The 24,900-nt window shown below is 44.6% G+C and overlaps 1 protein-coding gene across 1 annotated transcript in view; it reads left to right on the top strand.

The window, feature by feature from the left end:
* Positions 1 to 22,408, top strand: part of TICAM2 (toll like receptor adaptor molecule 2) — a 29,627-nt gene extending 7,219 nt beyond the window's left edge. Inside the window, exon 2 of the mRNA XM_040343779.1 lies at positions 21,636 to 22,408. Coding sequence (XP_040199713.1) covers positions 21,665 to 22,294 — 630 coding nt within the window. The 5' untranslated portion in view covers positions 21,636 to 21,664 and the 3' untranslated portion in view covers positions 22,295 to 22,408. The remainder of the gene's footprint in view (positions 1 to 21,635) is intronic.
* Positions 22,409 to 24,900: the final 2,492 nt, after the last annotated feature.

Genomic DNA, 24,900 nt, shown 5'->3' with positions numbered 1-24,900 from the left:
AATAGCCCAGTGCGCATGCTCCAGTTCTCGACGGAAAACGTCAATGACGCCGACGTGTGCGTCATTGACGTAAAGTCGTATTCAAGAACGACTTAGTAAAAATACGTACCCGACGGGAAAAGACGACGCGGACCCGACGCCATACTTAACATGGCATACGTGGGACTGGCGTAAGGTTGCCCCTCATATAGCAGGGGTAACCTTACGCTTACGCAAACGACGTAAGCGACGGTTACGCGACACGATTTTGTTTGGGAATCGGCGTATCAGGCTCATTTGCATAAACAAATGAGACCTGAACGTAAATGCCACTTAGCGGCCGGCGGCGAATTACATTTAAGATCCGACAGTGTTAGGCCCCGTACACACGACCAAACATGTATGCTGAAACTGGTCCGCGGGCCAGTTTCAGCAGACATGTTTGGTCGTGTGTGGGCGCGAGCGGGCCGAATTCCAGCAAACATTTGCCCGCCGGGCCTTTTCCCAGTGGACAAAAATTCCTGGACTTGTTTTAAAACAGTCCGCTGGAATCCTGCCCGCTCGGACATGTACGGTCGTCAGTACAGACCTACCGTACATGTCCAGGCGCCCGCCGTCCCTCGCATGCGTCGAATGACTTCGACGCATGCGTGGAAGCATTTTAAAGGCAGGCCGCCCACGTCGCCGCGTCATTGTCGCGGCGACACCGCGTCATCGGCACGGCGACACCGCGGACACGCCCCGCGTATTGTTTACGCGCGGACTTCTGTACGATGGTGTGTACAACCATCGTACAGAAGCCCTCTGGCAGACATGTACGGTGAAAACGGTCCGACGGACCGCTTTCACCGTACATGTTTGTCCGTGAGTACCCGGCCTAAGTGACTTACACTAGTCGAATCCTAGCCTAAATCCGGCGTATCTTGTTACGATTTACGCCGGTGTATCAGTAGATACACCGGCATAACTTGTTTGAGAATATGGCCCTCTGTACCCAAATAATATTATGTTGTTTTTTCCCACAAACAGAGCTTTCTTTTGGTAGTATTTGATCACCTCTGCATTTTTTTATTTATTCGCTATAAACAAAGACCGCCAATTTTGAATTTTTTTTTTTTTTACCGTCTGCTATAAAACATATCTAATAAAAAAATATGGAAAAATCGAATTTCTTCATAAATTTAGCCCAATATGTATTATGCTACATGTTTTTGTTAAAAAAAAAATCTCCCCAATAAGCCTATATTGATTGGTTTACGCGAATGTTATTGCGTCTACAAACTATACTGTAGAATATATACTGGAAAATGTTTTTTATACTAGTAATGGAGAAGATTAGCGACTTATAGCGGGACTGCGATATTGCGGCAAACAATCGGGCACTAACTGATACTCTGACACTTTGCAAGAACCAGTGACACTAATACAGTGATCAGTGCTACAAAATGTACTGGCACTGACTGGGAACGAGTTAAACATCGGTCAAAGGGTTAAAAGGTGTTTACCATGTGTGCTGCTTTTACTATTGGAAGAGACAGATTCAAATCCCTGCTTTGCAGGAACACAAATCCATCCCTTCTCCCCTGTCAGAACGTCAATCTGCCTGTTTACACAGACAGATCCCTGTTCTGTGTTGCTTACTGACAGGGCTGGACTGGGACAGAAATTTGGCCCTGGACTTCATCCAGACTGGCCCACTTTGACAGGTCTCTCCCATGGCGGCCGGACAACTGCCGCCCCCCCCCCCCCGGCCACCCAAGCCCCCTCTCCCCCTTCACTAGCCACTAGCCGTTCTACTTTATTAGAGTAGAAAGGCTGGTACGAGTACTCTTATAGGCAGTACCAATGGGGAAGCTAGACATTATTTCACCCAGGGCAAAGAATCAGTTCGTTGCCCCCCCTTATGGGACAAGATTAGGCAAAGTGAGAAACTCCCAGGCCATAGCTGTTAAGTCAGCTGTCTGTCCCCTCCCCCCATGCTCCTCTGGTCCTCCCCCTGCTTCTTTGTTCCCCCCCAGGTGAGCGCTGCGGGGAGGAAGAGACAGAGGAGCGGAGGGGGCGGCAGTCCGCTGTCACTGAAGCCAGCCCACTGAGCCATCAGCCCACCGGGAAACTCCCTGTAGTCCCAATGGCCAGTCCATCCCTGCTTACTGACAATCGGAGGGTGCCAGACGGCATCGAGTGCCCGACACCCGCAGATCGGCTTCTTCTGTGAATATTCACAGCAGAAGTGGCCTGTCTGCGCCCCTGCAGGTGGCAGTGTGGGATCACGTATAACAGCTGCTGTCCTGTAGCAGTAAAGTGGTTAACATAGTAAGCAAATATGTTGGCATTAAACAAAATCTTTTGTAAAACATCTGAAGAAATGAAAGCTTGTTAATTCCTCCAGGGGATCCTGTGCACATAGCCCCAGCCCCCCCCCCCCCTTAAGCTGCCAGACAGAGCTGCTGTGCTGTGTAGTGCTCTATCCTCATCTCTCCTGTTTAGCTTACACAGATCCTGGAGCTGCATTTAGCTGTTCAGGGTAATGGAGAGAATAGAAACTAACAACTTGGGTGGTGATTGATTGCAGCTCAAGAAGAGTGTTTTAATTTGCATTTAAAATCTGATAACAGCACAAGCCAGGAACTACACTAGGCTGTCTTGGACAAGTGTCGTAGCTGGTGAGTGTTGTTGTCAGCTTGTGTTTTTGGGAATTAAGGTACTCTACTCAAGCTGCAATCATTCACAAGCTGACAGTTTCCACTCTATCCATGCCCCTGAATAGCAAGCTGCAGCTGCCCACTCTGGCCCAGATTCAGGTACATTTGCGCTCTATTTGCGGAGGCGCAGGGCAACGATTTTGCCCTGCGCCCCCGCAAATATTTTGCGCTGCCCTCGATTCACGGAGCAGTAGCTCCGTAAATTGCGAGGGCGCGCCGGCAAAATTGCCCGGCGTAAGCGCGCGCAATGTAAATGATCCCGCCGGGGGCGGGAATCATTTAAATCAGGCGCGCTCCCGCGCCGAGCGTAGAGCGCATGCTCCGTCGGGAAACTTTCCCGACGTGCATTGCGGCAAATGACGTCGCAAGGACGTAATTTGCTTCAAAGTGAACGTGAAAGGCGTCCAGCGCCATTCATGAATCACTTACGCAAACAACGTAGATTTCAAATTTCGCGACGAGGGAATGACGGGTATCCTTAGCATTGGCTGCGCCTGCTATTAGCAGGAGCAGCCTTACGCTAAGCACGCCGTACGGAAACTCCGTAACTTGCGTACGCAGGGCCCGCGCAACATTGTGAATCGGCGTAAGTATGCAATTTGCATACTATACGCTGACCACAATGGGAGCGCCCCCTAGCGGTCAACGCAAGAATGCAGCCTAAAATCTGCGTGGCATAAGAGCCTTATGCCACGCAGATTTTAGGCTGCAGTCGGCGTAACGAGTTCTCTGAATCAGGAGAACTCGTTACGCCGGCGCAAGTCAGCAATTGCGTTGCGTAACTATGGTTACGCAGGCGCAATTGCTTACTGAATCTGGGCCTCTGTGTAAACTGAAGAGGAGAGGTGAGTGTGACGGGAGTCACTTTGGGCGGGGGGCCCGTGGAACCCATAATCCCTCAGAGAGTTTGGGAAACCCTTGCTTAAGCTCTCCATGCACCTCGGGGGGCCAGATCCACAAAGAAGTTACGTCAGCGTATCTATTGATACGCCACGTAACTTCTAGGATGCGCCAGCGTATCTTTGTTTTGTATCCACAAAACAAGATACGCCTGAGTGTGGACTAGATCCGACTGACGTACGTCTTAGTACGCCATCGGATCTTAGGTGCATATTTACGCTGGCCGATAGGTGCCGCTTTCGTTGATTTCCGCGTAGAGTATGCAAATTAGCTAGATACGCTGATTCTCAGAACGTACGTCCGCCCGGCGCATTTTTTTACGTCGTTTACGTAAGGCTTTTTTCGGCGTAACGCTACCCCTGGGTCTATGAGGCGTACGCAATGTTAAGTATGGACGTCGGGACAGTGTCAAATTTTCCGTTGTTTGCGTAAAACGTTCACGAATAGGGCTTTGCGTAAATTATGTTCACGTCGAAAGCATTGACTATTTGCGACGTGATTTCGAGCATGCGCACTGGGATACCCCCACGGACGACGCATGCGCCGTTAAAAAAAACCTCATTTACGTGGGGTCAAGATGAATAAACATAAAACACGCCCACATCTTAGTCATTTGAATTGCGCGCCCTTACGCCGAGTATTTTTACTTGCCCTGATAGTCCAGCCTGGGTCACATCCATAGCTCCCTCCATTGTTACAGTGTAGAAGTGACCATAATCACCAAAGGACAGGATCATACATTCATGAAGTGAATAAAGTTCAGGAGGGCAGTATTTGAGTAGTTGATGCTTGCAACAGACTTTCAGAAAAGATAATGAGTCAGTTAACATATAATAATATAATATTAAGTCAGTACATGCCCTAATTACATTTCATAATGTCAAAAGTATAGGCTATTTACAGGTCTGGTGTATGTTTTATTCATTGTTATATAACAAGTCTAGTCACCTGTACAAAACTATACTCGTAGTGTATGTGTACTATGTGCAAGAATGGTAGCTTGCAAAAAGTCTTGCTTATTTATATTTTATCTATATTTGCAGCACATATATCTGAGAACGTTGTATTCCTTGAATTTTAATTTGCATGGGTATGATCATCACCAGGTTCCCTCCCACCACCCTCCATAACTAGTTTGTCTAGGGGTCCTTTCTCTACATTCAGTGGGGGAATTTACTAAGGCTGGTGCAGAGAGACTCCAGAGCAGCTGCACGGCCACCAGTAAGCTTCTAGCTTTTATTTTCCAAGCCTAAGCGATTGTAAAGTATAAAAACAAAACAAAAAAACATCTCTATACCTAATGAATTAAGAAATTGCACAGAGTGGCTTCGATCCTCCTTTTCCTGGGTCTACCGCCAGTACTCCTGGCTCCTCCTCTTTGTCCAGTGCCACCACAGGAAGTCACTGCATCCATTAACAGACAACGGGACTTGGCCCCCTCCCGCTTCCTCGTCACTGACTTTGATTGACAGCACTAGGAGCCAATGGCTCCCGGTGCCCAAGCACAGCTAGTGAGACATGGAAGTGAGAGGAGAGAACGGCTGCAGACATGCACAGCGCTGGATCAAATGAGGGCTCAGGTAAGTATAAGGGGGGGAGGGCAAATTCGATGCCTAAACATTTTTTACCTTAATGCAAGGAATGCATTAAGGTAAAAAATGTTTAGGCTTTAGAAACACTTTAACTGAACAAGCTGAAGTTTAAAGCAGATTTGTTACCATGCACAGCTGCTCCAGGTTTAGTGAGCCCCCCCAGTGTGTGGGCAGGTTTTTGGTAGCCGAGGCAACTGCATTGTTTAGGTAGAAGTAAATAATCAAGGTATGCCTGTGGAGAGGGATAGGGATCGACGGATTTCTATAGTCCAGCATGTATGACCACCAATTCTGTGTGCAAAGACTCAACACTTTATATTTTACATTTTATATATTGACTTTTTAGAGCAGGGGTCTCCAAACTTTTGAAACAAAGGGCCAGTTTACTGTCCTTCCGACTTTAGGAGGGCCAGATTGTGGCCAGTGGGGGTTAGAAAATGTCCCAGGTCCAGCATTAATGAGAATAAATATTGCCTCAGGGTTGGTGGTCAGTAGGGTTGAGGAGTAGAACTACTAATAGGAAGGAATAGTATCCCATTATTGGTATTAATGAAAGAAATAGTGACCCATTGTTGGTGTAAGTGTGAGGATTCGTGCTTCATATTGTTGGGAGTAATAGTGTCCCAAGGGCCGGATAAAGTCTAGCAAAGGGCCACATCAGGCCCTCGGGCCACAGTTTGGAAACCCCTATTTTAGAGGGATAGAACATGGAGAAATATGCATGTATTGCATAAACATAATGATATTTTACTTTTGCCCAGACATATACTTTAAAAAGTGACTTGCTTATGTTGGGCACAAGATGGACAGGTTGGTTGGGTTGGTAGCTCTATACCATACACTCCTCTGGGATTTCTGATAGTGCTTGCAGTTTTACAATCATTGTCACCTACCCCATCTATATGATAACCATTAGTCAAGAAAAAGACTGGGCATACAAGCATTGGTCAGAAAGAGTGTAACACCAATCAGATAGTGTATAAAGAGTTCCTCATGGGTGCTGCCCCCGACTCACCACCGTCAATAGTAATTTAAGAAAATTGGTCACACACCATGGAAGGAAGAACTTCTGTAGAATAGTTACTATATTTTCAAGGTGCCAAAGGACGTAGACGGGATGTTACAGGAACATTGGTAGACGGGTTTCACACGGATAACTCGTGCTTGTTCACCGTGTGAAACCAGTCTACCAATGTTCCTGTAACGTCTTGTCTACGTCCTTTGGCACCTTGACAATAAAGAAACTATTCTACAGAAGTTCTTCCTTCCATTGTGTGCGACCAATTTTATTTTTCTTCAAATACAAGCATTGAAAACAGGGCCTTCCTGTACCAAGCCCGAGCCCCATCAGGTTAAAGGGTGGGCCCAGGCACCTGCCGAGCAGGAGGGACAGCTGTACTGCCTTACTGGCAACTCTTGTGGCTCCCCCTGCAGCACTGCTGGCTTCTTCTTTTTCTCCCTCTGGCTGTGCTGCAGGGGAGTCGGTATCTGCAAACCCCACCCCCTGCTGTCCAGGCTCCCTGTTTTCCCCTCCCCTGCAGCACTCCCGGCTTAATTCCTCTCCTCTCCCACCGGCAGGTTCTGCAGGCACACAGGGGTATGTTTCAAGATGGATGTCTTATTTACTGTCCCCTTACTTTCCTAAATGATCACAGTTAGCTATCTGTACAGATTGCTGCTGTGTCCATTCATCATTGAAGCTTAGTAAACTGTGTTTACTATGCTTCCGTTTTTGAATGGACAGTGAACCTTGGAGCGCTTGCCATTTATTCACTGTCCAGTGGAGCTGAGGCTGCAGAAAAAAGGACTGGAGAATCTCTGTCCTTTTTTCTACCTCAAAGGTGAGACATCAGGAGTCTGTTTAGACCCCTGATATTTTACCAAAGCCCCCCCCTACAGGGCAGGTTAAAAATGTAAAAATAATTAAAAAAGCAAATTAAAAATATTTATTTTTTTACATTTTAAAAAGTTATTTGAAAAGCAGTCAGCATTTGGATCACTCTTCAGAGGGCATTTAACAGGCGGCGAGGAGACATATTTCCTCCTAACCGCCTACTTTAACACTGCATTAAAGCACTGCAACTGGGTGCTTTGCACTCGGTTGCAGGGCTCTTGCAGAGCAGTGCTATTCATTTAAATAGGTCTTGTTCAATAGGGGTATTTTATTGCCATGGCTGGCGAAGCATAGCATCATGGCCATGGCATTTCAGAAAAAATATCATTTGATATTTTTGGAGGGGGTCCTGTCAGGTGGTCTGTACCGTGCTCCATTATTTCTAACAGGAGCCATGATTGGAATTAGGTCTTTATAATTTTAAAGTGTCTGTTACCCTTAAAAAAAAGGATCCTGTTCCTAATTAAGGACCAGCCTCCGTCATTATACGTTTAATTTGACATTAAATACCATTGTTATGGCAGCAGCTAGCTGCTATAACCCCGGTATTTTTAAAAACGTCAGACTGTCCTCTTTCAGATACAAGTGGTCTCAGTTTCGGATTCGCTAAGAGATCACTTTTTATCAGGGACAAGAGAGGGCCGCTCCCCTCCTGCCACGCTCTGGTAGTCTCCATGGCTTACCAGAGCCACCGGTAGCTGGGGAGCAGATCGGCGCCTCTCCCCTCATTGCCTGAATGCCAAAGGGAAGATGGCAGTCGCTCGGCTCCATAGAATTGGAGGGCAGAAGCGACATCAAACGTCAACTCCGTCCAATGCTTTTAAAGAGGATTATATATATATATATATATTTTTTTTTTTTTTGTTTTTATTGCATTTTAGTGTAAATATGAGATCTGAGGTCTTTTTGACCCCAGATCACATATTTAAGAGGTCCTGTCATGCTTTTTTTCTATTACAAGGAATGTTTACATTTCTTGTAATAGGAATAAAAGTGACCCAATTTTTTTATTATTAAAAGGACAGTGTCAAAATAAAAAGAAAAAAAAATAAGAAAAAAAATATTAAAGCGCATCGTCGCAGAAGCGAGAGCATACGAAAGTCACGCCCGCATATGAAAAACAGGGAATTCAAACCACACATGTGAGGTATCGCTGCGATCGTTAGAGTGAGAGCAATAATTATAGTCCTAGACCTCTCCTCTGTAACTCATAACTGGTAACCTGTAGACATTTTTAAACCTCGCCTATGGAGATTTTTAAGGATAAAAGTTTGTTACCATTCCAGGAGCGGGCGCAATTTTGAAGCGTGACAAGTTGGGTATCAATTTATCTTTCGCAATCTAAAAAAAAAAATGGGCTAACTTTACTATTGTCTTATTTTTTTATTCAAAATGTGTATTATTTCCAAAAAAAGTGCGCTTGTAAGACCGCTGTGCAAATACGGTGTGACATAAAGTATTGCAACAACCACCATTTTATTTTATAGGGTGTCTGAAAAACTATATATATCATTTTTGGGGGTTCTAAGCAATTTTCAAGCAAAAATTTTTTTTTTATTTGTAAACAGTCTGAAAAATATTCCCAGTCCTTAAGTGGTTAAAGCAGGTCATGCAGCACAGTGTTTGTGCTGTGTAATTTGGCCCCCTGTACAACCTGAATTACATGTCTAACCCTGCCTGGTTCTGCCCTCCCTCCTGTAAACTGCACGGTTTATCATGGCTGCTGAGCCCTGACACTGTGGTCAGTTTACATGCCTCCATCATCCACAGCTCTCTGCAAATCTCCTGTGTTTTGCTCTGTCCTCCCCTCCCCTCCCCGCCTGTCAGCTGGTACCAGATTTCTACCTGTTTTCACAGCGCCTCCCGGCACTCACGTGACTCCTCGGCTCTCTCCTTCTCTTACCCCCTCCTCCCCAGCTGACGTCAGCAGGAATTCTCGGCCCTGCCCACTGGAGCTGTCAGATAGGGAGAGGAGAGAGCAGAGGAGTCACGTGAGCGCAGGGAGGCGCTGTGAAAACAGGTAAAAATCTTTTTTTGTTTTATAAAACACAGACACTAGGACACAGATTCTTATCTAACAATGGGGATGGTATAAACTTAAAGCGTAGCTCCACCCTAAAGTGGAACTCACGCTGATCGGAACCCGCCCCCCCCTCCGGTGTCACATTTGACACCTTTCAGGGGGAGGGGGGTGCAGATACCTGTCTAAAGACAGGTATTTGCACCCACTTCCGGCCACACGTCACGGGCAAAAGACGGGTTTTTCCTGACTTCCCGTCTGTCCCCAGTTGTGTGCTGGGAACACTCGGCTCCCAGCACACAGCGTGTGAGCCAATCGGTGGGCGCAGCGCAACTCGTGCATGCGCCGTAGGGAACCGGGTAGTGAAGCCGGAGCGCTTCACTTCCTGGTTCCCTCACTGAGGATGGCGGGGGGAGCAGCAGAGAGACGAGCGATCGCTCGTCCTCTGCTGCGGACGGCGCTGGACTCCAGGACAGGTAAGTGTCCTAATATTAAAAGTCAGCAGCTGCAGTATTTGTAGCTGCTGGCTTTTAATATTTTTTTTTACTGGCACATCCGCTTTAACATGGTGGCTTAACAACCACTTTAACCTTACTACGACAATAGGAAAAAAACACTCAGCAATCTAAATTTGCCATAAAGAGAAGTGTTTGCCTGTTAGAATAGAAAACATTTTGCTGAGGTGATTTGGGCATTACACATATGCTACCTGAGTGACTCCCACAGGAGTACTTCTAAGTACATCTGTCTGCATGAAAGCCCCAAGGGTCAACCCAGAAGACAATGAGTAAGGATAATATTACACAGTTGGCATAAAGACTCTATGTATTCCTTAGAGCTACGTATTTCATTAAATGCAATTTCTTTACAGTTTATAACTAGCCGAACCATGCCAGCCTTTTCAACTAAGATTTTAATTAGAACTTCTGATTAAGCAGCTATCTGATAATCATGTCTACACTGGGTATAATAAATATGAACACTGCCCACGTGCATATGATGGTAACAGTCAAGTGTGTGCTAAATTTACAGCTGCAAATATTAAAGATTTAGACAGAAGTATGTGATTGAAGGCCTAAATCTTTTATTTGCAATCTAATGTTTCACTCTAGTAGAACCTAGAATATTTAAGAATATTAAAACGCATATGTAAGCAGTGATCACACCACACATGTGAGGTATTGTTGTGAACGTCAGAGCGAGAGCAATAATTCTAGCACCAGACATCCTGTGCAACTCTAAACTGGTAACCTGTAAAGATGCTTAAAGCGTCTGCTATGGAAAACTTTAAGAACCGTAGTTTGCCACCATTTCACGGGCAGACTTGTTGAGTATCTATTTACTCGGTGTAACATCATCTTTCATATTAAACAAAAAAAATGGGCTAACTGTAGTGTTTTGTGTTTTCTTAGCTCATGAAAGTGTTTTTTTTTTCCGCAAAAAATTGCACTTGAAAAACCGCTGCGCAAATACCAGGTGACACAATAAATTGTAACACCCACCTCTTTATTCTATAGGGTTTCTGCAAAAATATATATATATATAGAATGTTTGGGGGTTCTAAGCAGGGTGGATTTGATTTAAATCAAGTTAATTTACATCACTAATTAAATCACTAGTAAAAAGGCTTGATTTAACTCATGATGGATGCAAGGGCGGATCCAGAGTCTAGTCTCGGGAGGGGCACTGCCAGAAAATAAGGTGTTGCTTACAGAACTCAATTAGGTGTCCGGTGTGTCCGCTGCAATGTTGCAGTACCGCTAAAAAATCAATGATTGCCGCCATTACTAGTAAAAAATATTTAAATATAAATGCCATAAATCTATCCCATAGTTTGTAGACGATTGTCAGGGACTGCAGACATGGTACAAGAGATGGTCAGAGACTGCAGACGTGGTACAAGAGATGGTCAGAAACTGCAGACATGGTACAAGAGATGGTCAGAGACTGCAGACGTGGTACAAGAGATGGTCAGAGACTGCAGACGTGGTACAGGAGATGGTCAGAGACTGCAGACGTGGTACAAGGGATGGTCAGAGACTACAGATGTGGTACAAGAGATGGTCAGAGACTGCAGGCATGGTACAAGGGATGGTCAGAGACTGCAGACATGGTATAAGAGATGGTCAGAGACTGCAGACGTGGTACAAGGGATGGTCAGAGACTGCAGACGTGGTACAAGAGATGGTCAGAGACTGCAGGCATGGTACAAGGGATGGTCAGAGACTGCAGACATGGTATAAGAGATGGTCAGAGACTGCAGGCATGGTACAAGAGATGGTCAGAGACTGCAGACATGGTACAGGAGATGGTCAGAGACTGCAGACGTGGTACAAGGGATGGTCAGAGACTGCAGACGTGGTACAAGGGATGGTCAAAGACTGCAGATGTGGTACAAGAAATGGTCAGAGACTGCAGACGTGGTACAGGAGATGGTCAGAGACTGCAGACGTGGTACAGGAGATGGTCAGAGACTGTAGACGTGGTACAAGGGATGGTCAGAGACTGCAGATGTGGTACAAGAGATGGTCAGAGACTGCAGACGTGGTACAGGAGATGGTCAGAGACTGCAGACGTGGTACAGGAGATGGTCAGAGACTGCAGACGTGGTACAGGAGATGGTCAGAGACTGCAGACGTGTTACAAGGGATGGTCAGAGACTGCAGACGTGGTACAAGGGATGGTCAGAGACTGCAGACGTGGTACAAGGGATGGTCAGAGACTGCAGACGTGGTACAAGAAATGGTCAGAGACTGCATACGTGGTACAAGGGATGGTCAGAGACTGCAGGCATGGTACAAGGGATGGTCAGAGACTGCAGAAGTGGTATAAGAGATGGTCAGAGACTGCAGACGTGGTACAGGAGATGGTCAGAGACTGCAGACGTGGTACAAGGGATGGTCAGAGACTGCAGACGTGGTACAAGGGATGGTCAGAGACTGCAGACGTGGTATAAGAGATGGTCAGAGACTGCAGGCATGGTACAAGGGATGGTCAGAGACTGCAGACGTGGTATAAAAGATGGTCAGAGACTGCAGGCATGGTACAAGGGATGGTCAGAGACTGCAGACGTGGTATAAGAGATGGTCAGAGACTGCAGGCATGGTACAAGGGATGGTCAGAGACTGAACACATGGAACAAGAGATCAATGCAGCCTCATCAGTGCCCACCATTGCAGCCTCACTGTGCATATGAATGCAGCCCCACCTTTGTGTATAAATTCAGTCCCACTTTTGTATATTAATGCAGTCCCACTTTTGTATATTAATGCAGTCCCACTTTTGTATATCAATGCAGACCCACTTTTGTATATCAATGCAGACCCACTTTTGTATATCAATGCAGACCCACTTTTGTCTATCAATGCAGACCCACTTTTGTCTATGAATGCAGCCCCACTTGTGTCTATGAATGCAGTCCCACTTTTGTATATGAATGCAGTCCCACTTTTGTATATGAATGCAGTCCCACTTTTGTATATGAATGCAGTCCCACTTTTGTATATACATGCAGTCCCACTTCTGTATATGAATGCAGCCCCACTTTTGTCTATTAATGCGGCCACACTGTGCATGGCACTCACCATGGCATTGCCTCGATCACACACAGCAGGTATCTCCTCTCCCGACGTGTGTCATGGAACAAACATGAGCTGTAGGTTTGTGTTCGGCTCTAGCAAAGTCCCACCCTAGACGGGCTTGTCTGATAGACAAAACACTGATTCAATCAGTGTTCCATCTCCATCTACTATCACACGAGCAGGTCTAGCACAGGCAGCACAGCCGAACACAGATCCAGCTCTCACACACAGCCAGAGATGCCCGGTGTCATACACGCAGGAGAGAGGGGAGCGCTGCAGTCAGCTACAGCTCAAAGCAGCCTACCAGCCCTGGTGATGAGAGAGGGAGAGAGAGTTAGAGACTCGGCAGCCGGAGCTGCAGGCACCGCAAAGCAGTTTAAAAGCCAATGTGACATGATTGCCTCGGGGGGGGAGCAATTGCCATGTTGCCCCCCCCCTGGATCCGCCGTTGGATGGATGGACTTATTCTTGCTGGTAGTTAGAACCCTTAATATTTGCAAGGAGTTTTTCAGGCGGTTTAGCTCTAAAAATAGCGCCTAAATACAGCCTGAAAAACTCCTGCACTGCATTCTCAATGTCAAAGCCTGAGTGTCACTGGCTCACTGGCGGGAGAGAAAAATAATCTCCTGCAAGCAGCATCTTTAGAGTAGTGAGAGGAGCAGTGTGTTTACCGCTCCTTCACCGCTCCTTCCCATTGAAAACAATGGGAAACCGCGCTAATACCGCCGTCAATGCGCCTCTGCAGAGGCGCATTGCGGGTGGTATTAACCCTTTTTCGGGCCGTTAGCGGGGGTTAATACCGTACCGCTAGCAGCCGAATACCGCCGCAAATCCACTGCAATTCTGACGGCACTCCTACTCTCGACTCCACTCCAGACCTGATATAAGTCAAGAGAGGCTGCAGATGGTACCGAGGAGGTCAGAGGCTGCGGATGGTACAGGAGAGGTCAGAGGCTGCGGATGGTACAGGGGAGGTCAGAGGCTGTGGATGGTACAGAGGAGGTCAGAGGCTGCGGATGTTACAGGGGAGGTCGGAGGCTGCGGATGGTACAGGGGAGGTCAGAGGCTGCGGATGATACAGGAAAGGTCAGAGGCTGCAGATGATACAGGGGAGGTCAGAGACTGCGGATGGTACAGGAGAGGTCAGAGGCTGCGGATGGTACAGGAGAGGCCAGATGCTGCGGATGGTACAGGGGGGGGTCAGAGACTACGGATGGTACAGGCGAGGTCAGAGGCTGCGGATGGTACAAGGGATGTCAGAGGCTGCAGATGGTACAGGGGAGGACAGAGGCTGCGGATGGTACAGGAGAGGTCAGAGGCTGCGGATGGTACAGGGGAGGTCAGAGGCTGCGGATGGTCTGAGCACGGCTAGCTTTGGAACTGCACTGGCGCATGCGCAGATGTATGTCGGCCTGCCCGACCGCAGCCATATTTTTTTCAGGTGCCGCTGCCCTCACATCGTCCTCCAGGAGCAGCCAGGCAGCCGGCCTACCAGGAGTTTTCCCGGTATCCCGGTGGGCCAGTCCGGCCCTGCTCGTTAGTGTTACAAGGTCTCAGGCGTGAATGGAGAACAGGTGTGTTAAATTTGGTGATATCGCTCTCACTTTCTCATACCGGTCACAGTTTAGTCTACATAAAGATGGCCTAGGCCAGTGATGGCAAACCTTGGCACCCCAGATGTTTTGGAACTACATTTCCCATGATGCTAATGCACTCTGCAGTGTAGGTGAGCATCATGGGAAATGTAGTTCCAAAACATCTGGAGTGCCAAGGTTCGCCATCACTGGCCTAGGCTATAAGAAGATTGCCAAGACCCTGAAACTGAGCTGCAGCATGGTGGCCAAGACCATACAACGAATTAACATGACAGGTTCCACTGAGAACAGACCTCACCATGCAATACAAAACCTCAGTTAACAAAGCTAGCAAAAAAACTCCATACATTAAAAAGTGCATACATTAAAGATATAAATCAATAATTCTACCCCTCTAGTTTGACCTAATTTTTAATATGCAGTTCAATGTAGGTCACCAGTCCTCAGGAAAGACATTGGGAGGGGCCAGGAATGCCAACGAGGAACCCAAGAAGAAGAGGATTGAGGATGCGCTGTGCAAAACCACAGCACATTGCAGGGAAGTATAACATGTATGTTATTTAAAAAAAATAGACTTTAATATCACTTTAAGCTTGCAGGAGCTTCTGTTGAGTGACAAACATGCCTAGAGCAGTGTATAGCAGTGTGGCATCCGGAAACGCGTGTAAATCACACTTTTAAAATTACAACCAGGAAGGCCTAAATGATTGACAGACAAGGAACATAAGGTAAAAGCCTACCACAGTGAGTGTTCATTTGAAATTTACCCCGATTGTACATACAGTGCCTTGAAAAAGTATTCATACCCCTTGAAATGTTACACATTTTGTCATGTTACAACCAAAAACATAAATGTATTTTATTGGGATTTTATGTGATAGACCAACACAAAGTGGCAAATAATTGTCAAGTGGAAGAAAAATGATAAATGGTTTTCATTTTTTTTTTACAAATAAATATGTGAAAAGTGTGGCGTGCATTTGTATTCAGCCCCCTTGAGTCAATACTTTCTAGAACCGCCTTTCACTGCAATTACAGCTGCAAGTCTTTTTGGAGATGTCTCTACCAGCTTTGCACATCTAGGGCCAGATCCACAAAAGGGATACGACGGCGTATCTACTGATACGCCGTCGTATCCCTGTTTCTATCTTTGGAACTGATCCACAGAATCAGTTTCCAATAGATAGGGAGAAGATCCGACATGTGTAAGGGACTTGCACTGTCGGATCTTAGGATGCAGTACCTCGGCCGCCGCTGGGGGCATTTCTCGTCGAAATGCCGCTTCGGGTATGCAAATTAGCACTTACGGAGATCCACGAAGGTTTTACGCTTCGTTTTTTCTCCGTAAGTATTAGTTTGCAAACGCAAAATTAGGGCTGCTTTTACAAGGCCTAAACTGTTTAGACCCTTCTATCCCGCGTCGCCGTCTTTTTTTTTTGAAATTTTCTTTTTCCCGCCGCAACTCGTATTTTTTTTTTTACGCCCGTCGCGATTCTCAAAACCCGGCGCAATGAAAACCGCGCAAAGCACGTCGGGAAAATGACGTCGTGAGCATGCGCAGTACGTCCGGCATGGGAGCGCGCCTAATTTAAATGGGACTCGCCCCATTTGAATAGGAACGCCTTTCGCCGGCCGGATTTAAGTTACACAGCCGAAAATTTCTAGGTAAGTGCTTTGTGAATCGGGCACTTAGGTAGAAATTTTGCGGCGGTGTAACTTAAATGGGAATATTTAAGTTACGGCGGCTGGCTGTGGATCTGGCCCCTAGAGAGTGAAATTTTTGCCCATTTTTTGCAAAATAGCTCAAGCTCTGTTAGATTGGATTGAAAGCATCTGTGAACAGCAATTTTTAAGTCTTGCCACAGATTCTCAGTTGGATTTAGGTCTGGAGTTTGACTGGGCCATTCTAACACATGAATATACTTTTATCTAAACCATTCCATTGTAGCTCTGGCTGTATGTTTAGGGTCATTGTCCTGCTAAAACATGAACCTCTGCCCCAGTCTTAAGTCTTTTGCAGACTCTAAAGCCCTGTAAACACGATCAGTCCATCCGATGAGAACGGACCGTTCTCATTGGTTAACCGATGAAGCTGACTGATGGTCTGATGTGCCTACACACCATCAGTTAAAAAAAACGATCAAATCCAACACAGTGACGTAAAACACGACGACGTGCAAAGAAAAATTAAGTTCAATGCTTCCAAGCATGCATCGACTTGATTCTGAGCATGCGCGGGTTTTTAACCAATGCTTTTGCGTACTAACCATCGGTTTTGACCTATCGGTTAGGCGTCCATCGGTTGAATTTTAAAGCAAGTTCTAAATTTTTGGACCGAAGGATAACAGACCGATGGGGCCACACATGGTCGGTTTGGACCGATGAAACGGTCCTTCAGTGCGTTTTCATCGGTTTAGACTGATTGTGTGTACGCGGCCTAACAGGTTTTCTTCCAAGACTGCCCTGTATTTGGCCCCATCCATCTTCCCATCAACTCTAACCAGTTTCCCTGTCCCTTCTGAAGAAAAGTATCCCCACAACATAATGCTGTAGTTTTGCACCACACATAGAGCTTTTCTTTAAGGCCAAAAGGTAACATTTTGGTCTCATCTGACCAGAGCACCTTCTTCACATGTTTGCTGTGCCCCCCACATGGCTTCTCGCAAACTGCAAACAAGACTTCTTATGGATTTCTTTCAACAATGGCTTATTTCTTGCCATAAAGGCCAGATTTATGGAGTGCACAACTGAGTGAGTAACTTGTATAGCGCTACAAATGCAAACTAAATCGCCTCAAGTTGTCCTGTGGACAGATTCTCCCACCTGAGCTTTGGATCTCTGCAGCTTCTCCAGAGTTACCATGGGTCTGGCCTGTTAGTTTAGGTGGACGGCCATGTCTTAATAGGTTTGCAGTGGTGCATTACTCTTTCCATTTTCAGATGATGAATTAAACAGTGCCCCGTGAAATGTTTAAAGCTTGGGATATTTTTTTATAACATACCGTGCTTTAAAGTTCTCCACAACTTTATCCCTGACCTGTCTGGTGTGTTCCTTGGTCTTTATGATGCTGTTTGTTCATTAAGATTTTCTGACAAACCACTGAGGGCTTCATAGAACAGCTGTATTTATGTATTTCATGTCCTCATTGTTCGTTTTTGCTTTGAAGTAGCTGTAATTCTGCTGTGATCTCCACACTTCCTGGTTGTCTGGCTCCTTATAACCATGGTACTGGGAGCTTTTCACGGTGGTCTAAGCCAGTGTTTCTCAACTCCAGTCCTCGAGGCGCCCCAACAGGTCATGTTTTCAGGCTTTCCATCATTTTGCACAGGTTATTTGATCAGTTTCACTGCCTTAGTAATTAACACAGCCATTTCATCTAAGGGAAATCCTGAAAACATGACCTGTTGGGGCGCCTTGAGGACTGGAGTTGAGAAACACTGGTCTAAGCTGTCATTACTGTGTGTCTAAAACTCTTCAGAACCAATCAGATTCATTTTAAAAACAAAACACTGCCCTGGATTTGTTTGTTTTTGTTCTGTGGGTCTCTTTACTTCACATAAACATGAAACCAGTTTAAAACCGAAAGTGAAACTAGAGGCACATTATATGATTGAATTTAATCTATTTTTAATCATTTTTTAAAAGGAATCAGTTAACTTCTATGTCTCTATACCCTGTAAACAGTCATTTCAGCGCAAAAAATGTTTTCCTTTAGTGACCCTTTAAAGTCTAAAATAGAATAAGGAATTAAAACGACTCCCAAGGTTTTTGTTTGCTATTGAGATTTCTCTTTGCTCCTATGCTTCCCAGGGACACAGATAGCTCTAACAGAGAGCACATAGTTTTACTTTTAGATATACTTTTACAAATCCGAAACAGTTAAATGTTTCAGAACTGACAAGATTATATATATAATTTCAGTGTGAGAATCCCAGACTTCATCTGCATAAAGCTCTATAAAAATATTTTTTTGTGAATACTTGTCACGCTAAATCCTACTTTAAAGTCAGTACAGAAAATGTTTTCTAATAAAAACGACATAATCCTTTTATTACCTAAGTTTATATATCTGAATTATAGCCTTTAAAGAGAGAACACTGTGGATTTAGAAAGTTCTAATGACACAAACTGTTTTAAAGTATTTTACCAGATGTTGCTTATAACCTGAATTTTGCCTAGATACTCAAGCCAAGTTTATGAGCATCAGCATGCATCAGTTAACATAACAAGAACTAATTTCCGCACCCAAATTTATTGATTACATATTTTTAGGGACACATATTTTTGTTTTATTTGGTATAGTGTGTGGAAGGGCCCTGCATTACAGTCTGCTTCCTAAAAAAAAAGAAAACCTAAGCAAACTTGTGCAATCAATGTGCTGGTTATCGGCAAAATGTGGACCCAGAATTGGAAGCTTCATTGCATCCAGGACTCTACAAAGCCTTCCAGCTCCAAGACCTATAGCAAATGTAAGCAGGTTCAGGTGGGGACACAGGAGAAGCAGATAAAGGTATTTGCCTAAAAACAGTGTATGGTGTAAATGAGGCACTATACATTATGAGCAACACTTATCCCTAACAGACATTTAGCTTGACTCTTATGCCTCGTACACACGTGCGGGATTTCTGACGGGAAAAGTTCCCATCGGAAATCCCAAGAGGAAAGCCGACAACCTGCTCGGTCAGTCTTTCCCCTACACACGGCTGGTTTTCCTGACAGCTTTGGTCGGGAATCCCGGCTGTGTGTATGCTCCATCGCAGTTTTTCCCATAGGAAAACTGACAAAAAACGATGGGCAAAAGTCCGCCGGTTTTCCCGGTGGGAAAAAAAAGAGAGCTTGTTCTCTTTTTTTGTCTGGCGTTTTTTGGGCAGTTTGCCCATCGAAAAAACTCTCCTTGCAGTTTTCCCGTCTGGAAAACCGGCCGTGTGTGCGAGGCTTTGGGTTCTGTTACTTGACTTACTCTTTTCTCTGACACTTCAGATGGCAGATCTTTGATACAATTAAACCTATTTTGTAACATTTCTGAGCTGGTGCCGCGTACCTTACACCAGTCTTCACCAGCCCAGCACCGGTCACCTCTTCTGGTGACACTATTATCTGTATTAGTATTAGTCTCTTTGCTTCTTCTCTTCACACCGATATGTCCTCCATTCAGACATGAAACAGTAACATACAGAGGGAAGCTCAACACCATACTCCACCTATGCTTTATTCCCCAAGGCTTCACTTAGTCTTCCGTGACTTCTCAGCCCGGGCCCTTAGGAGGCCACATACTGCAATCAAACCCAATCTGGGGTACCGATCGCTAGGGAAGGAACCCAATCACACAGGCTCCTTCACTACTAGGGACCTTCATCACCTACACAAAGTCACCTGAGCTTCATGGCTGGCTGTTATCTATAACCACTTCCAGACCGCCGCACAACGATATAGGTCCTCTCTTTATAGAGAGATATCTCTGTTATGGCAGCAGCTGGCTTCCATAACCCAGATATCCTTGTCTTCAGCTGGCGATCCAGTTTCTGATAATGGTGGTCTCTGCAGCGGATTCGCTGTGAGATCACCGTTATCGGCAGCGGGAGAAGGGCCTCCCGCTGCTCTCCCATGCCCTCTGCCGCTTACAGGAGCCATTGGTAGCGGCGGAGGCGATCGGGTCCTCTCTCGTGCTGGGTATGGAGCTGAGTAAGGGGAAGATGGCCCCACTACCCGTCTCCATACCATAGCAGGGCGGAAAGCGACGTCAAAATGTCACTTCCGCCTATAGCTCTTAAAGGGCCATATTTTTTTCGTGTAAATATGAGATCTGAGGTCTATTACAAGGGATGTTAATATGAATAAAATTGATTTTTTTTTAAGAAAAGAACAGTGTGAAAAATAAAAATAAAAGGAAAAAAAAACATTTTAAATGTGCCCTGTCCTGCCAAGCTCTCGTACAGAAGCAAACGCATACGTGAGCAGCACCTGCATATGAAAACGGTGTTCAAACCACACACGATCGTTAATGAGAAAGCAATAATTCTGGCCCCAGACCTCATCTGTAACTCAAAACTTGCAACCTGTAGAATTTTTTAAACATCGCCTATGGAGATTTTTACGGGTAAAAGTTTGCCGCCATTCCACGAGCGGGCACAATTTTAAAGCGTGACATGTGGGGTATCAATTTACTTGGCGTAACATCATCTTTCACAATATAAAAACAAATTGGACTAACTTTACTGTTGTCTTATTTTTTTATTTAAAAAAAAAAATTATTTTGTCCAAAAAAAAGTGTGCTTGTAAGACAGCTGCACAAATACGTTGTGACATAAAGTATTGCAAAGACCACCATTTTATTTTCTAGGGTGTATAATGTTTGGGGGTTCTAAGTAATTTTCTAGCTTGTTTTAAACAACATATCTGAAAAAGAGGCTCGGCCTTTAATTGGATAATTAGACACTTAGGCGGGTCTTAGATGATGCAATTTTTTTCCTTGCAAATACAGGCTGCAGGAAAGAAAATACTTGATTCCCCCATCAACACTGACTACAGAGCTATTGTGTTCTCATAGCGGAGGTGGGGGGAGGATAGGGGGTGTGGAGAACCTGCCATTGGAACACAGTGAACACAGCTAGCAGCTATAGCCACTGCCAATAATCAGATGTAAAATTTTGGCATGCTGGTTGTACCCAAGTTGATTGATGGATCTAATTGGGTACAATCAGCCTGCCCATAAATGGTTCGAACTGGCCGAGATTCAAACTACGGACGGCTTTATACTGTAGTCACTAGAAATGGCGACACAACCTTCCAAGGTTTAATTTAGCTGCTCTCAGAACACCTGTACTGTATCTTTTCCCTACAATGGCTTTTCCATTAGTATTACCACATTATTTGATATGTCTTAATATGTCCCTGAACAAACCTCAGACTAGGCAGAAATCTTTAGCAACGGAATTCACTGTACTGAAGGCACTTCTTCAATTACAGCTTCACATTCTATTACAGTTCCCATAGACATAATTTGGTATTCAGCACTAAAGCCCTGGTGCCTCTTCCCAATGATAGATCATACCTTTTTAGCAATTACTAAGTCCAGTCTATCTGAGCACAAAGTCCACCTTTGGGACCCCCAACAGGGCTCCCGCCAAATGTGTAGAGGGGAAAACAAAGTTAATTTACATGGCAGCTCCTGCCTACACAGAATTTGCAAAGGCAGCCCATGTGTTTGTCTTTTGACAGGTGTACTCTATTGTGATTTTTGGTAAAAGTGCCAAAATTGGAATTGCCAGAGATTGTGCTTTCATAACGTGGTATATGCTATTGCACTTTTACCATCTTCACGTCTAAATTAAATTAAAATCTAAGTAAATAAACTTCTTTCTATTTATTTTAGAACACACTAAAAGGGAATAATGAATTAACATGATGGGAAACATTAATCACCAAAGGAAACCTCCATTAGATGCTGGCAAAGCAAATCAAATTGAGATCAGTAAGGAAGAACCTGCATGCTGCTCAAACGACAATGCGGTGACACCACAAATGGACTCTTTACTCAATGAAGATAACAAAGAAATGTTTTATAAATTTGTAATTCTTCATGCTGAAACAGATATAAATGAGGCCGTGAGAATGAAGGATATGTTGCAAGATACTTTCCACGTCAAGCCAGGGATTATATTTGCAGAAATGCCTGCAGGACAGCATATATTTAAAACCCTGGACAATGCAATAAATGGATCAGCCTGGACTATTATATTACTCACTGAGAACTTCCTCAAAGAAACTTGGTGTGAGTTCCAGTTTAATGCCACGTTAATCAATTCCATTAATATGTATCATAAATATAACACTGTGATCCCAGTGAGACCGAAAGACAATTACCTGCCAAGAGACAAGACACCCTTTCCAATAAATCTTTTTAACGCCTTGGAAGAAACGAGACCAGAGTTCAGTCGGCTAGTGGAAAGAACCTTCCAAGAGTCCATATATCAGAAGCATTATGCAACATGGAAAGCTGAGAAGGATAGCATTGAACAAAGAGAAATATAACATATGTATATGAGATAACCAGGAGGACACTGATGCCGCATGCACACGACCGTTTTTCATGTCATGGAAAAAACCTAAGTTTTTCTCAACGTGATTCCTCTCAAGCCTGCCTTGCATACACACGATCGTGATAAAAAATGCTTGAGCAATGCACGGTGATGTACAACCCGCATGACGGCACTATAAAAGGGAAGTTTCATTCGAATGGCGCCACCCTTTGGGCTAATTATGCAAATTTCCCTTCTCATAACTTGCTTCTGAGCATGCACGTTTTTTCCCCCCGTCGTTAAAGCCTACACGCGACCATTTTTCACGACGGGAAAAATGACGACGTGAAAAACGTTGAGAAAAAATAGAGCAGGTTCTAAATTTTTAATGCCCATTTTTCTCGTCGAGAAAAATGCTCTGGAGCTTACACACAATCGTTTTTAATGACTAATTTAACCACTTCAGCCCCGGACCATATTGCTGGTCAAAGACCAGAGCACTTTTTACGATTCGGCACTGCGTCGCTTTAACTCCCAAACAAAATAGATGCCTTTTTTCCCCACAAATAGAGCTTTCTTTTGGTGGTATTTGATCACCTCTGCGGTTTTTAGTTTTTGCGCTATAAACAAAAATAGAGCGACAATTTTGGAAAAAAAATGAATATTTTTTACTTTTCACCATAATAAATATCCCCCAAAAATATATAAAAAAACTATTTTTGTCCTCAGTTTAGGGTGATACGTATTCTTCTATATAGGGAGAAAAAACTGCGCTTGTCAAAAACGTTCTAAATATATATGCGTCAAGGCAGCAGAAGAAAAGTGATAAGCATATAAAGTCCAATATAAAAGTAAACAGCGCCAAGTAGGAAACCAGATATCAGGCTGGTAAAAAGCAATGATAATAGATAATATGAATAAAAGCACATTCAGTCCAATAAAAAGTTTGTAGCAGCACCACCATGTGTCAGCAAAACTTCAGTGTGAACACACCACCACCAAACTGAAAGCCGCTTACCAGAACCACCCAAACATTAGACCTGTAGACAGATTCTATTCAATGGGCTCCACATCAGATTAGCATCAGACTGGGGAGGGATCCAGGGAGCAGATCTCAAATTGCACCACATCGATGATTGAACATATCCTCGGTATATAAATAAAAAACGGACCATAGCATGATACCGTACGAAATATTTAATAAAAATGCATAAGACATGTACTTACAAACATCTCATGATTAAAAGCGTGTATGTATGCTGGCCGGCAATAGGAGCCCTTCCTCCTTCAAATGGAATGCGGTAACGTCAGTGTCCGCCTTCCCAGACAACGTTTCGTCATTAACAGACGTTCTCAATGGGGAAATGTGTTATGCATTTTTATTAAATATTTCGTACGGTATCACGCTATGGTCCGTTTTTATTTATATACCGAGGATATGTTCAATCATCGATGTGGTGCAATTTGAGATCTGCTCCCTGGATCCCTCCCCAGTCTGATGCTAATCTGATGTGGAGCCCATTTAATAGAATCTGTCTGCAGGCCTAATGTTTGGGTGGTTCTGGTAAGCGGCTTTCAGTTTGGTGGTGGTGTGTTCACACTGAAGTTTTGCTGACACATGGTGGTGCTGCTACGAACTTTTTATTGGACTGAATGTGCTTTTATTCATATTATCTATTATCATTGCTTTTTACCAGCCTGATATCTGGTTTCCTACTTGGCGCAGTTTACTTATATATTAGTATTCTTCTATATATTTTTCGTAAAAAAAAAAAAACGCAATAAACGTTTATTGATTGGTTTGCGCAAAAGTTATACTGTTTACAAAATAGGGGGTAGTTTTATGGCATTTTTATTAATATTTTTTTTACTAGTAATGGCGGCGATCAGCGATTATTTTTCGGTACTGCGACAATATGGCGGACACTGCGGTCACTTGTTACACATTTTTGGACCATTGGCATTTTTATAGCGATCGGTGCTTTAAAAATGCATTGATTACTATAAAAATGCCACTGGCAGTGAAGGGGTTAACACTGGGGAGCGGGGAAGGGGTTAAGTATGTTCCCTGGGTGTGTTCTAACTGTAGGAGGGGTGGACTCACTAGAGGAAATGACTGATCGCTGTTCATACATTGTATGAACAGACGGTCAGGCATTTCTCCCCTGACAGGACCGGGAGCTGTGTGTTTACACACACAGCTTCCGGTCCCCACTCTGTAACGAGCAATCGCGAGTCAGGAGCGAGGGTGGGGCGCGTGCACGTGACTCCCGCGGCACGCACGCGCCCCTAGCGGCTGGTCGGCATCTAGTTACAAAATAGCATTTTTCTTGTCATGGAGAACGGCCGTGAGTACGCGGCATAACAGATGGAGGTTTTTGCAAACCCATATTGTATACAGCTTACCAACAGAGAAATGTTGAGGTTATAGAGGCTGCTGTTATATAAATAATGTGTATAATGTCATATATGAAGTGCTCTTATGAATATTGCAAATGGCCTTCTTTCTTGGATTGATACGCTTGAAATACCACCTGCAAGACCACATGGTAGCATAAACCGTAAACATAGAACAAGGTTTTCTTTCCACTATTTCTGGAAGTGCACAAGTACACAATG

Source organism: Rana temporaria, chromosome 1 (genome assembly GCF_905171775.1).
Source record: "Rana temporaria chromosome 1, aRanTem1.1, whole genome shotgun sequence".
Taxonomy (NCBI): Eukaryota; Metazoa; Chordata; class Amphibia; order Anura; family Ranidae; genus Rana; species Rana temporaria.
This window is presented reverse-complemented; position numbering and strand designations above follow the sequence as displayed.